General features: G+C 38.9%; 1 protein-coding gene across 1 annotated transcript in view; it reads left to right on the top strand.

Moving 5' to 3' along the window:
• The window catches only part of LOC104966778 (AP-1 complex subunit mu-1), a 24283-nt gene extending 11662 nt beyond the window's left edge, over positions 1 to 12621 (top strand). The window contains exons 4-5 of the mRNA XM_010796065.1: positions 11392 to 11467; positions 11844 to 12621. Coding sequence (XP_010794367.1) covers positions 11392 to 11467; positions 11844 to 11866 — 99 coding nt within the window. The 3' untranslated portion in view covers positions 11867 to 12621. The remainder of the gene's footprint in view (positions 1 to 11391; positions 11468 to 11843) is intronic.
• Positions 12622 to 14821: the final 2200 nt, after the last annotated feature.

Below are 14821 nucleotides of genomic sequence, written 5' to 3'. Positions count from 1 at the left end.
TTTAGGTTTTGACTTGATGATGGCTAAAATGTGATGACTATTTTTTTCTGTTTTGTTTTTGCTTTCACTTCCTTACCATGCACTTTTCATGAAATGATGAGTTGTTCTGTTCTGGTTTGTATTATGTATGTTTTGTGTGGGTGAGGACCCCAGGAAGAATAGCCAATGCTCATGCTAGTGCTAATGGGGATCCTAATAAAAAACAAACAAACACACATACATTCCTTCATATTACTCACTCTAAACAGGACATGGGACTGAACCCAGACAGCAGCACACAAAATCATGTTTTTAATTCCTCAGTAATTTGCAATAAATGATAAGGGTTTGCCGCAGCTCTACTACAAGATAGAAAAAACTGATATGTTTTTGTCATTCGGTCAAATTGCATACAATTACATTACATTGCATGTTATTTAGCTCAGGCTTTTATTCAAAGCGACTTACAAACACTTTAATTACCGCAGACATGCATACAGTAAACATTTGGGGTTAGGTATTCCAAAGACACTTGAACATGTTGACAGCAGGGGCTGGGTACCAAACACCTGACAGTCTGATTGGTAGACACCGATTCCCCCCCTGCGCCACAGTCAACATTTATAAGGATAAACGCTCATCTGTTTTCAATGAAATGTAATTAAAGTAAATTACAATCAGTTACCAAACTACCAAAACAAGACACAACTGTCCAACACATTTTAGAGAATAATTTTTATTTTACATTTTTATCAATGTGTCATAAAAATGGCGGTTTCTAAAAACTGTGAAAGAGACTATAATACAGGGGTGTCCAAATTACGGCCCGGGGGCCAAATGCGGCCCGCGGACCATTTTGAATCGGCCCTCACTCAGCAAATAAAAAAAGTATAATGACTTAAGTATAATAAAACTTCTACTTGTCTTATATTGTACTTCTTAAATATATATGTTCAAATATATTACACAGTATTCATGTGTTAAGAAAAGACACATTTTCAAATAAATTCAGTCAATTAAAGTTGAAAACATGTTCAAATAAATCTAAGTTGATAAGAAAAAAAGCCCAATAACAAATGTGCATAACAGCCTTGAACTAGACCCTTCATATTACCTTTTATTATAACAAATCTGAAGCTTCTGTTTTAAGGAATGAGCTGCAAGACAATAAATAAAATCCTCTGGAGAGCTGGGATGTAGGTTGTTTTTTTCTTAAAGCATTTTCAAGAAAGAATAATTGACCTACATTGGATTGATTTTTCCAACTTATAACAGAACTTATGAGGCAAAATATCTCTAGTGAGCGGCCCAGCCCTTCTTATATGTTTCTGTACATGTATGTGAGATCGGAGAAAAAAGTTTGGACACCCCTGCTCTAGAAGATAATACCAATCCTCTCTGATGGGTCGTCTTCTTGTGGGTCAGCAGATAATAGAGGCCGATCTGCATTCCCCATTATTTGGAGCCCTTTTCTCTCCCTCCTTGCGGTGCTGTTGGGGTTACATATGATGGCGTGCAGCTCCTTCCAGCACGGATATCTCCCAGGGGAGCCTGTCCAGTGCAATCTTCTTCCAGATGCTTGATGTAACGTGGACTTTCTCCAGAATGGTTTTGATACTGTCCTAAAAACGTTTCTTTTGCCTGCCTTGGGCTCGCTGACCTTTCTTTGGTTGGGAGTTCAGGGTCTTTTTTGGGAGACATGTGTTGGACATGCATACGACATGGCTGGTCCGTTGGAGTTGTATATTTGGGGTGGTCCATTTTAGGCAAAAGCATGAGATGGATAAAGTAAACACTATACACCAAATACTGAGCACTACAGAGAAAAGTTGATTTTGTGTTTTTTTGTTCACGGTTTAATAATTATATACCACTATACTGGTGTATTGAACCCAACATTAAATTCATAGTGTGATCTGAGCAGTCTTTTATGACGTTTTTTGCTAGCTATAGTTGGATAACAGGTACTGTATGATTGTGTCGCTTCTCGCTGTGGCTCATGACTATTAAAGCTTGTGCTGTTAATTACTTTTTCTATAACAAGGATTGTCAACACTGGGCTGGATATTGTGGGTCTCATACGTTCAAAATCTACCGTACCCTTTGCTCGCTTCTAGTCTAGATGACCAATGTTAGCTATAGGTTGATCTAAAGCTAATATTGGGGTCAAATTAAGTTGGTATCTTCCGTAGTAGGTGTTTAAGATTCAATTGAGTTGTACTGTGGCACAGTAACACTAAGAGTCCTTTTGTGCCAAAAAACCTGCCAACTTAACCAAAAGTAAACACATAGTTGAATTCCTGAAGCCTCACACAGCCGACTGTGTTTTTTAACCTATGAAGAGTTCTGTCAATGGAAGCTAACAAGTAATACATCTTTTGATATGGATGTGAGCATTTTGTTAAGACTTGAAATAACATGTAGTTCAAGCTAAAAACACCCTCACAACATTTAGTTTTAATATCTTGCAACAAATGAATGTCCATTTATTATTTACTGCATTCAATATTTTGCAATGTTTCAGAAAGTTGAACGTCCATCTTTAAAGAAACGTGATTTCATAACGAGTGATGGCCTAACCAGTAATAACCTATTCTTAAAAGAAGTGTGACGGGATTCAGCCTTCAAAGGCTTTTCTGAAGACGGGGGTCTTTTGTGTGAGAAGACCCTTTATATAGTGAGCTAAACCAAAGATCCTTTTACCTCCTTATATTCAGACCTAGTCCTTCCTCCCGAGGCTCCGTTAAGTAGTTTAGAATAATTATGAGTTTATTTGGTGTGTGTGTGTTTGAAGAGGCAAGATAGGTTTAAAGATTCCCACAAGGTAGATAAGCACAAAACCTCTTTTGATAGAAAAATCCACACACACACACACACACACTACACACACACACACACACACACACACACACACACACACACACACACACACACACACACACACACACACACACACACACAATCTCCCAGAATCAAATGGGAGGTGATTTTCTGACGATCAAAGGGGAGAATGGAAAATGACAAAATTAAACGAGTGCTCTTTTCTGCCTCTTCTCTTTCTTTCATCTGCCGCTGCGCTTTTAGAAGAATGACCTGCCACAGCCTTTTTGTTGAGCTAGCTGACACACACACACACACACACACACACACACACACACACACACACACACACACACACACACACACACACACACACACATCCTCTGCACCACTCTGTTTAAACCCCACTGTTGTTGACTCTGCGTGATCTGATGAATGACACCCCCAATTCAATTATAGCCCCTCCTCCGTGCCTCTGGCTATCTCTTAGGACGTCTCTCACACAAAGACACACCTTCCAACCACCATGGAACAAGGAGAGGTGTCCACACCCTCACACGGTGGCTGTGTTTGAACTGGAACATCAGCGGAAAATGATGATGAGTAAGTCCCTCGATGTCCCCCTCCTCTGTCTCACAAGGATATTAAGGCCGAAATGAAGGCTGGGGGGGAGATTGATTGGTTTGAAGTGATTAGATGGGATGAAGACCAAGCTGAAATGTGGCCGTCAGATAATGTAACAAAAACTGCCAACCCACACTAAAACCCGCCCCTGAGCCGGATGTGGAATTCTGTCTTGGGCCAAAACTTGTTTTAACATAATAGAAGTCTCTTCACAAGTTGTCTTCTTAGTATTTTGAACACAAAGCTGAAGGGGGCTATTCCACGAGAGCATCTATGTGTCATGTTGTTTAGTCCTTTTCTGAGAGAGCATGCCGGGCGCTCTTCTGCTTCTGACTTTTTTTGAAAAATAAACCTAAAGAGAAAACCTCCTGTCTTAGGGGCCTCTACAAAAATCAATACATGTTATGAAATATTAACCCTGAAGAAACAATGGCTCCTCACATTTCACCGATGCAATCATTTAATAATACTGACTTTCATTTTCCTAGTGGTCTGCACACAGACGCAAGAACATCTCGTCCTTTTGGTCTGTTTTTGTTCCAACTGCACCAACTTAGTCATGAGTGTGGGGATCTTCAAGATAACAAAATATAAGCAGCAAAATCATTTGCAGCGACGAGAGCATCTGGAGGATTCTTCAGAGACATAAGGAAGTCCAATACCAGTCCCAATGTGTGTGTGATTCACATCAGCAGTTGATTACAAACTGAAAATGTACAACAATACAGATTGTGCTAATTGACCCAATAGCATGAAGGAAAATACAACCTTTTTATTTTCCATTTGGGATTCACCAAGAAACAGAAACGTTTTGGAATGCTTGTTATTTATTTAAGAGAAAGTAAAAGCGAAATAGGGAAAAATTGGGGTTTAGATGAAAAGAGCAGAAATATGTTTGGATGATTACATACAGAATATAATGGATGTATAGGAGGGAGAGGGAGCGGTGTGAGGCGAGAGGAAATGAAAAAGGGAATGTAGCAGATGGGAGATGTAGCTTTAGTCCAAATAGCCTCTTGATGCTCTGCACACGCGCACACACACGCGCACACACACGCACGCACACGCACACACNCTCTAGATGAGTTTACAGTAGTCCCTCGTTCTTATTAAACATCCATGTTGTGCTGCTGTGGGGAAACTATGGAAACTACAGTGTTCTATACAGCGGACTACAACATGGATGTTTAATAAGAACGAGGGACTACTGTAAACTCATCTAGAGACCGTGCTCTGATGCTGTTGCTTTATGCTTTATGAACGTGGACAATAGAGAAACATATTCTTCATGACCAAAGTTGGAATTGAAATAAAAAAGGAAAGTGAAACTTATGCTCGTCACCCTCTCCCTCCGGTCCACATTAATACAAATGATCCCAATACGTTGGATTGTATGAAAAGATCTTAAAATCAATACAAATGTATTTATTATAAACGTTAGTCCTTAACACCTATCACTGTGCATATCACCATTCAAACATCTTTTAAAAGTTGAACAAACCCCACACAGCTCAGTGAAATGTTGACTTTATTTGATCATTTCAGTAAAAACTAACGTTCATATTTCTCTTTTTGATTATAATACTGATGAACGTTCAAAACAAAGCACTTTGGCAACTTCAAAGTGTGAGGCGCGCCTCCCCGGGGGGGCGCCAGAGAGCTTCAGGGGAGGCGCAGCGTGAGAAAAAAATAACGAGAACAGTGAAATCTAGCCAGTTAACTTCAGCTAACTTAATGCAAGCGGCAACATGGATCGACCGGGGTAGATCCGCCACCGCAGTTGGCAGCTTAGTTTTGAAATAAAAGTTGTGGCTCATCGGACATTTATGAGAGAAAATCTCTAATATCCGAGTGCAAGTGCATGCAGCACAAGACGCGAGCCTTGTAACCCCTCCGTTACAGGCTCCTGGCGCGAGCGTGGAAATGTGATTAGCGGCGATTTCATTTGTAACGGGACGGCACAAAACGAGAAGCATTCGGACCCAAGTAGACGGAAGGAATGAGGTATTTGAGGTCTACAATGACAGAGAAGAGACTGTCAGTGTGGCTGTACTCAGCATTGAATCAAAACGCACTAAAGCTTTAGATCTTAATAGGCGTTGTGCTGAACAAAATGGTAATCGCCGCATTCAGCTGTTATAGGCATGCCAACTTGATGCTCTGCTGTCATTTCCCTCCGTTAGGAAGGTTCCTAAGACAAACGGACTATTCGCAACCATGGTTTCTTCACAAGGCAAAAAGCACCTCTTAAAACCACCATTAACTCTTTTGAAACCCTCATTAAACTCCCTTTAACTCAGGTTTCTGATCTCCTCAGTAACCAGTGAACAATGCTCAACTAACCAGGGAATTTTAGGAAACCGTTTTTAAAAGCTTGTTTCCTATTGGACGGGAATTCCCGCCTACTTCCTCTGTTGCCGAGCGACTGAGCTTTAACCCCTGTAAAAGGCAGCAGAGGTAACCTTTACTCAAAATGACAACACAACCTTTATGAGATGAAACAACAAGGACAGAAGGTACCTGGACGCAACCTTTGTCTTTGCTGTCTAATTTGAGTTATTATGTTCAATGCTAAGTCATAAATGATACAACATATAAAGACGTGCACTTCAGACGAGACGGAAAGAAAAAACACAGCACAAAAATAAACGCTGAAATTAAAAAAGGAGACGCAGTTTTCATGAACGTATGCATTTACCAAATGTGACTGTTATATATTATTATATAATGTTCATGCTCATCTCTCTGACTGCTTTTTGCACATTTTAGCCCTCCACTTTAAAATATAATACACTGTAGTTTGCCATGAACTCATTGTCCTAAGTGTTTGTTTTTTTTGTCTTTTAGCTTTTAAAGTTATTTGTATAGTTACATTTAAATGTGGTATAAATAATTGTCTATAGCATCCTTTTTTAATGCTAAATTGTTATCCTTGTCAGGGAATAATTTCCCCTGTATGTCATCTTTCGCCCTCTGACGCAGATACCCAGCTTTGGGCAGCCGCTATCTCCCTTAAGGAGAGGCTGCTAGCATGTTGTTATCCGTTTATGACCGGGCAACTCTCAGTCAGAGATAGTTATTGTTGGGACACCTGGAGCACATCCTTCTCGGGGTGTAGATGACCTCGAGCCATAAGCGACAACAAATGTGATCCAGTGTCCTCAGCTGTTTAGTCTATCTATTGAAGAATGTTGATTATTACACTCTGAACTAGTTCAAACCTGGAGCTACAGGAGGGCTCTTCAGAATTGATTGTGGCAGATATGTTATGTATAATAAGTAAATGTAACAACGTATATTTCAAGTAGCATCTACTTACAGTTAAGAAGTGTTTGTTACTAAAGGCACTGAAGTACACTTTACTGCCACATTTCAGTTTTTGTAAGTACATTTTAATTACTATTGCATAGTAGAGTTTACTTAAGATTACATTTGCATCTTATTAGAAATCTGCAGTAAAATATATTTGCTTTTCAGGTTGTTTTACTTGCTTTTCTTACCTTTTATTTAATACATATGTACGTAATATTTAAATATAATTTCTTCCACGTTGTCACACCCCCAGGTTTATGTCACGGGTTCTAGTGTTCTCTGTTTTGGTGTTTGCTGTCGTGTTTTTCCGTTCTCCTTGTCATGTTTTCCTCCCTGTATATTGTCTGGTCTCTTTTCCCTGTGTTTTCATGTCTGTCGTTAGTTCCCTGGTGTGTCCAATTCCCTGATTATTCCCACCTGTGTCTTGTTACCCTGTGTTTAAATTCCCCTGTCTCCCAGTGTTCAGTGTCAGTTCGTCTTGTCTATTGTCACGGTAAGGTCTATGCTCCTGGAACTCTTTGTTTTTTTTATTCCTCACTGCGTGAACGTTTTCATTTTTGCTGTTATGGAAAATAAAGTATCCAACAAATACTTTACCTCTGTCTCCCGGGTTTTGCATTTGGGTCCTACATACTAAGTGTCTGGAATCGTAACACACGTACCTGGCAATAAACATGATTCTGGTTCTGATAAGCAGTGATGGGAGTAACTTTAGCATTCCTCTTTACTGCTACTTTATACTTCTACTCTGCTGCATTTCAGAGGCAAATATTGTACCTTTTACTCCACTCCATTAGTTAAACAACACTCACAGTTGCTTTTAACATATAAAACACACTAAGTATATACTGATATATAATGCAGTACTGTAATACTACACTACACAGTACTTCAAGTATTGGTCCACATGGATAAACTTCAACACTAAAATGCTCTATAACCATAATAATAGATACTGTGAAAAGATCCATTCTGCATAACGAGTACTTTTACTTTGATACTTGAAGTACAATTAGCTGATAATAATCATTATGCAGAATGAGTACTTTTACTTTTTGTAATTAAAGTACATCATGATGATAATACTTGTGTACTTTTTCTCAAGTAACATCTTTCATTTAAGACTTTAACTTGTAATGTATTTTAAGACCATGGTTTTTGTAAGTACTTCTTCAAACACTGTGTAATAGTTCCCTCTATAGTTATAACACTAAACCAGTGTCAGGACCTCGACACAAACTGATGAGCCCAAATGCACGACCCAGAGACAAAGTCTTGAATGTAACAACATGTAATTTTAATTCCAAAGATCAGGTAATCCCTTTTAACAGAGTAGTTACTGGAATAAACAAAAAGCGTTCACAAGGAGGAAAAAACTAAGCATTACGAGAACTTTAATAAAAACGTAAGCCTACAAAATTAACAAAAATAACAAAACCTGACATCAGCGAAAGCGATCCTTTCTGAGCTGAGGCTTGGCACGACCATTCGGGGAAACAAACAAGACGAACTGACACAGGACAGGGGAGAGACAGGACTATTTAAATATGAGGTGAGTGGGAACAGGTGGAAACAATCAGGGGCGGGGCAGACGATGGAGGGAAAATCACACAAGGGGAGGAAGAAACAGGGCCTGAAATAAGAGAGGTAAATACAAAATAAAACAGGACATGGAAAACGAGACATGACAATAAACACAGAGACTGACGAGAGATGAAGGACCTAAATAAACAGACATGACCAGACGTGAAAAACATGACAGACATAATACATAAACATAACCAACACATTTGACGAGACGCAACAACCAGTAATCCTTCATGTAGTGCGATTGAAGACCGGTCCGTAACGAACTCGTTAAGAACACATATGATTTATCCAATGGCTGAATGAAGTATTTCAATCTATAACACGTCTATTACTAATATCATTATAGATGAAAGATTTTATATTAACGCTTTCCGTTAATATTAATACAAAAGTCCAATGTCATATCCTTTTTATTTTTGCATTCATGGATTTTGCTTTGGTGTACAATAGTGCACAGAGACAGTCAGAGAAACTAAGTTGTATGTAAGACAGGATATTGAACTATTATAACATCTATTAAACATAAATAGGAAATATAATAAGAATAAGACAAACTACTGTGAAAGAAAATAGATGCAGTGTATCAAAGTGGAAGAACTGCAGTTGTGCTGAAATGTGCAATATATACGAGATTCAGACTTTTTAATATAAGGAATGGATATAATATTTGATGTTCATTGAATATGACATTTAATAATCTCCACTGTGCACTTTGTAGGAACTCCTTGCTCTCTCCTCCTCTGCAGGTCTCAGTCTGACAAACTGTGGAGCTTTGAGACTATTCTCCAGATATTGAGCTTTGTAAGCTCTGTGTTCCTCATGTAATTCAATAGATGTAGAAATCACTTCTTCATCAGATTGATTGTCGATTTGTTTCTGCAAAATGTCAGCCTTTAAAAGAAGCGCTCCCTTTTTGATTTGTGTCGTATAATACATATATTAAAACCAGTCGTATTAAATTATCTTTATATCTTTTCTGACCTTTCCGGTATTATTTTTTGTGTAAAACTTAACTCTAGAAATGCAAAGACTTTGCCAATAACATATTTGTAACTTAATATATAAGTGTGGATATGTGCATTATTTAATTCAATTTATATTATTATTATTATTATGATTATTGTAGATGTATGTCTTTAAAGGCAGTATAAATAAATAAAATCCCTTCAAAATCAATGTTTTTTATGTGAATAAAAAACATAAAATAAAGTGGTAGTTTTAATAATACAAATATTGAAAATAATAATAAAAAATAAAATAAAATAAAAACAATCGAAAGCAGTTTGACACTTTTATTTAAAAAATAAATTTAAAAAATGTAATAAACTAATATATACACTGCATGAATACAGAACTACATACATACACATATGCACCTTGGTTTTGTATTGGTTGATTTAAAAAGCAGTCCAGTAATTACATAATTAAAATATTTTCAAAACATTTATATACTTTAGAGCATATAAGTAGTGTTAATAGTGTATTACGTGTGCTATTTTGTTCGTATTAAACTGTCTTGAGTCTTTTCAAAGGAGCATATTGTAGACGTGTATTGCCAGCGACTGAAATCCCTGTTCATATGAGAGAAAGACCTGACATCAGATTTCAGACCTGCAGGAAGATCTGTGCACCTTTTCTGTTCTTCAGACAGACAGGGAGACACAACTGGGTCACAATACTGTACATTAAAGGCCCAGTGAAGTGCATTTTTTTGCTCCAAAATGAAATGGCAGTTTCATTCCTTACATATCATTGTGCCTGTTATTGGCTAAAATAATTTTTAATAATTCATAATTAATGAATTAATGAATTATTAATTTTGCCGTCTGAGCCTAACGGAAGTTGCAGACNCGACAAGATTGTCAGAGGCATAAAATATAAAAAATTTGTCACATTTCCGGTTGTTGGGAGTATTTATTATTTGGTTTGTCTGTATGGGTAAGCCCGCTGATCGACTGGCAACCTGGTTTGTTTTTCCTGGCTCTCCCCAGTGCATGGCTGGTGAGGGGCCCGACCCTCTGTTGAGCCTGGCATGCAATACATTTGCTACAGATGGAAAATGTTTTAGGTTAAGTTGTTTTACCTTGGCATTGCTCAACAATGACTTACACTAAGTGTGTTTCCCTCTGAATGTCGTTTCTGGTGGCACCAGACCAGCAGTTTGTTACGGATGTTTCAGTTTTCAGGGAGGTTCGGTTTGCTTCACAAGTGGCAAACTCAAACAACTATAAACTTTAAACACAAGATCATTGTGCACGGGGAGAATTGTCTGTTCAACCGACTTGGTCAGACATTAAAGGGGGTAAAACGCAAATCCGGGCAATTTCTCCCGGAGCCTTCTGCATGGAGCATCGACGCACTTGCTGCCACGGTTATTTCTCATGGCTGGCAATTAATCTGGAGATCAACAGACACTAGCGGCCTGCGCATATGATTATATAATCAGACAACGTCCGTTAAAAAACATTATAACACATATAATGAGACGTTCTGCAGTAAGGAGGGGCGTTCAGGTGTTCTTGCTTTTATGTAGTTGATGGAGCATTTTTACTTTACACGACACTGTTCAACACTTCCTTCTCCTTTACTCTTTAACTAAACAACCGCGGATGTCTTGAAAGACTTCTGCGGTTGTTTCTCCGTCAGTTGAGCTCCAGATTAACAGCAGCATGAGAATAACCTGCCGAAAGTGCCGATGCTCCATGGCGGAGGCTCCGGTAGAAATTCCCGGGATTTGCGTTTTTACCCCCTTAATGTCTGACCAATGGTTGAGCAGCATTTCCGTGCACATGACTTGTGTTTAAAGTTTATAGTCCGTTTGAGTTTTGCCTGTGTGAACGCAAACCAAACCTTCTGAAAAATGAAACAATGTAACAAACTGTGGTCTGGTGCACACCAGAAAACGGACTATTAGGTTTGAATGCACCTAAAAACAAACTACATTGCAGCAACTTGCATCATCTCATGCAATGAAGTGCTAACCTAAAAACAGCTTGAATTTAGTGTTTAAATAAAAGTCTAGACACTTGTTCCTCTCGTTCATAACCCTTTGTTTTCCCTCCTCAGGTGCGTTACCTGAAGATCATTGAGAAGAGTGGATACCAGGCCCTGCCGTGGGTGCGCTACATCACCCAAAATGGAGGTAGGTTAAGAGTTCAGTGCCCATATGTGCAGATCTTAGGCAACAGTTGGGCAAGGCAGTGCAATGCGGTGGGAACCAGCCGTGCGGTTCTATGAAAAGGGGATACAGTGTAGAACATGACAATGTGGCAACGTCCTGCAAAATGTGAGAAATTGATTTTTTGTCGAGCTTTCCTGATCTTAACAGCGATTTACCAAGGTTGCACATGTTGGTCTTTTTGCTAATGTTGTCACTAATTGCCAAACATCCTCATCTCATTTCCTTTGTATTCCATTCATTCTGGGTGGAAAGCTTCAGCTGCCTACACTTGATTTCTCTCAGATTCTCTCTTTTTCTTTTGTACATTTGATTAAGTCTTTGTCCATTTCCTCCTCAGATTACCAGCTCCGGACCCAGTAGGCAGCGCCTCCGCCGGCAGTAGGCAGGTGGAAATCAGAGGGGGCGGAGAGGGGCCGCTAATGCGCTATCAATGGCAGGTGTCAGTCATGAGACCACAGAAGTTTGTTTCTTTTGTTTAGTTTTTGTATTTGTTAAAGTTTTATTGATTTCCGATCAGTGCAAATATTAGATGCAGCCTTCAGTTTAAAAAAAAGAGAAACAATGATTACTGTGTGGCTCATAATGTGAGCAAGGCCAAGAAGAGCAGGAGTAATGTTTACATCCAACACATACAACAGAGAGATGCACACAATCCTTCACAATGGGTCAAAAGAGTATGTTACACATTTTTCTTTCAAAGTTACTGTAATCACAATAACACTCTGTCAATCTGAGTTTGACATGAAGCTGCTTCGTTCTGCCACAATCCCTATTTGTTGATTATCTGTATATATTTGTTACATGTTAATGAACTTCAGTGTTATATGTTCAACGATTGTAAATTTAAATGCTTTTTTTTTTTTTTTTTTTATCACCTCAATGTGATGCCATTGATACATGCCAGAGCAATGTCCTCCTCCTGCACGGCTGTTTTGCTTTTCATCCGTTTGCCTCCTCTGCCATTCAGCTTTGCAGAAAAGAAGAAGTTTATGTTGCGCGGTCTGCGACAGAGTACCAGTTAAAAATCCCTCTTTTCCATCCCCAAAACATGTTCCCCTTCTCCCCGTCTGTAGCCACACATTTTAAATCATTAAATGTCTATTTAGAGAAAACTGTTCCATCGCTGCCCTGCGTCATTTTGTGTGTGATGTCACTGCAGTCATCACAGTTAGCTGTCGTCTGCGAGCACCTGTCCCACAAAGAGGAATGCTGAATGGAGTGGAAAACTCTGCAGAGAGAGAGACACAGAGGAGGGGGTTTCCTGTATCACGCTTGCGGTTTGTAGCAAACCCTGGATGGTTCTTTCCATCCCGTCCTGGAGGTCTTTGCAAACACTGCGACTCTTAATACTGAAGGCCCGTGAAATCACAGGCTATTGAGCGCCGGCACTCCGTAAACACGCAGGAAAGCAGGGAAGGATGTGACTCAAGCTGCGGTCAGCGGTCGCAGACATGCTGGAGAGAAAAGTAGGATGGACCTGCACAGACTAGCTATTGTTCGTGCCAAGCCAGACTGCAGTGGCCCTGCATGAGGTCATTCCTTAAGTTTGTCCTGTGAGGTGATTGTGATACTCTCTATTCGTGTGACTCACTCATAGCAGGTGCTGAATGTCACTATGACCTGAAATGCCAGATTTGTCCTTTTTACTCATGATGGACTTCTATCATTGGTGTTGCTGTGAGAAATTAGTATTTAAATTCTTCTTTCAAGCACCTGTTTTTGTTGAACACCAACCAGAGGTTAGAGTCACAAAAAAGATGCCGCTATGTAATTCAGCTTGCGATGTTCCCGTTAGTCATCAAGATCAATTAAAGTGTGAACCCGCCTTTAACTGGAACATGCAAGCTGTTATGTTTCTCATCTTCAGCTGCATCTTCCTTTTTGTTTCTTTCAACAGCACATGGACATTTCTTAGATAACATCTCAAAAATTAGAATAATACATGGTTTCAGGCAGAATTTTCCTGTCTGTGATTGAGACAGTGTCAAATCTGTCTGATTGAGACAGTGTCAAATCTCCGAGTGATTGCCCGCTTTAGAGTGCAGTTTTGCCTGTAAATACTTGTCCTATCCAGCAGGGATCTGAATGACAGGTATGAGAATGCTAACCTACTCAGACTAGATTACATTTTATCTCGTCTGCATCACCTTGTTGATCAGTCTGGTGTCAGTAGGGCTCTGCTGCATAACAGACAGGCTACAGCTACTTACATGATCTCTAACTCAGTCATAAAATCCCCACTGCCCAGCCGTTGGTGGAGCAGACAGCGCTCCCTCACCGGGGAACAGTCTCTGTGATGCTTGGCAGAGCATGTGAATATAGTATTTGGCTCATGATGAGAAGGTTGCATTCATGAAGTAAACTCAACCTCTGGGGAACGACAGGGGAGACCTGACAGTCCTCATGTTGCCGGACTGCTTACAGAAGGCTCGGTTACAGCGAAACACAAGCATCCTCTCATGTTTGCAAATATTTACCATAAATATGTATTCTTTTATCTATGATTAACCGCAGGGTTATCATAACATGTTTTTAAAAGACACAGTTCCTCATTTATGTAAAAATGGTGTGAACTTTTGAGAAATATGAAGAAGATAATTATCATACATTATTATACATACATACAGCTTCCCCGATGTGGGAGCAGTTTTTTTTTGTTGAGTTCAACTATATTGCTTAACTTGTAGCTAACATAATTCTGCAATAGAGTTACATTATGCTTTTTAATAAATGCAAAGTAAAGAAGTACTCTATTAAATTAAACTGCTTAAAAATGCAACTTTAAAGTACAATATTTAAGTGAATGCACTTAATCACATTCCACCACTGTTCAGTCTGTTTTAACACGGCGTTGTTAATGCGTCATACACGGACTGATTTATGACATTTAATTTCTAAAACAACCGTGGCAAAAATAGTTTTTTTCATGGCTATTCTCTCACTTATTGTCTATAAGTGAGAATAGACTATAATATACTAAACCACAACTGCTCAAATATAAACATAGGATACTTTAAACATTAGACAAGTGTGCACAAATGAAATGTTGGAGTACTACAAAGATATTCCTAATACAACTACTATAACTAATAAAAACTCTATGTCAAAAAAAGAGTCTTTAATGTCTTTATCAAATATTCAGATTTATGCTCCAGAAATGTAAGGCAAGTTAACAAATGTTTAATCTCATTTGCATATTTAAATATAATTTCAAATAACTTAAACCAGTGGCAGTGTTTCCCATACATTGATTTATTTGTGGTGGGCTGCCACAATTAAATATCGTCCTCCACAAATGGATCTCATAATTTTTTT

This window comes from Notothenia coriiceps, unplaced genomic scaffold (genome assembly GCF_000735185.1).
Source record: "Notothenia coriiceps isolate Sejong01 unplaced genomic scaffold, NC01 NC01_scaffold00037250, whole genome shotgun sequence".
NCBI lineage: Eukaryota > Metazoa > Chordata > Actinopteri > Perciformes > Nototheniidae > Notothenia > Notothenia coriiceps.
Note: the sequence above shows the minus strand (reverse complement) of the source record. Positions and strands in the feature narration are given on the sequence as shown.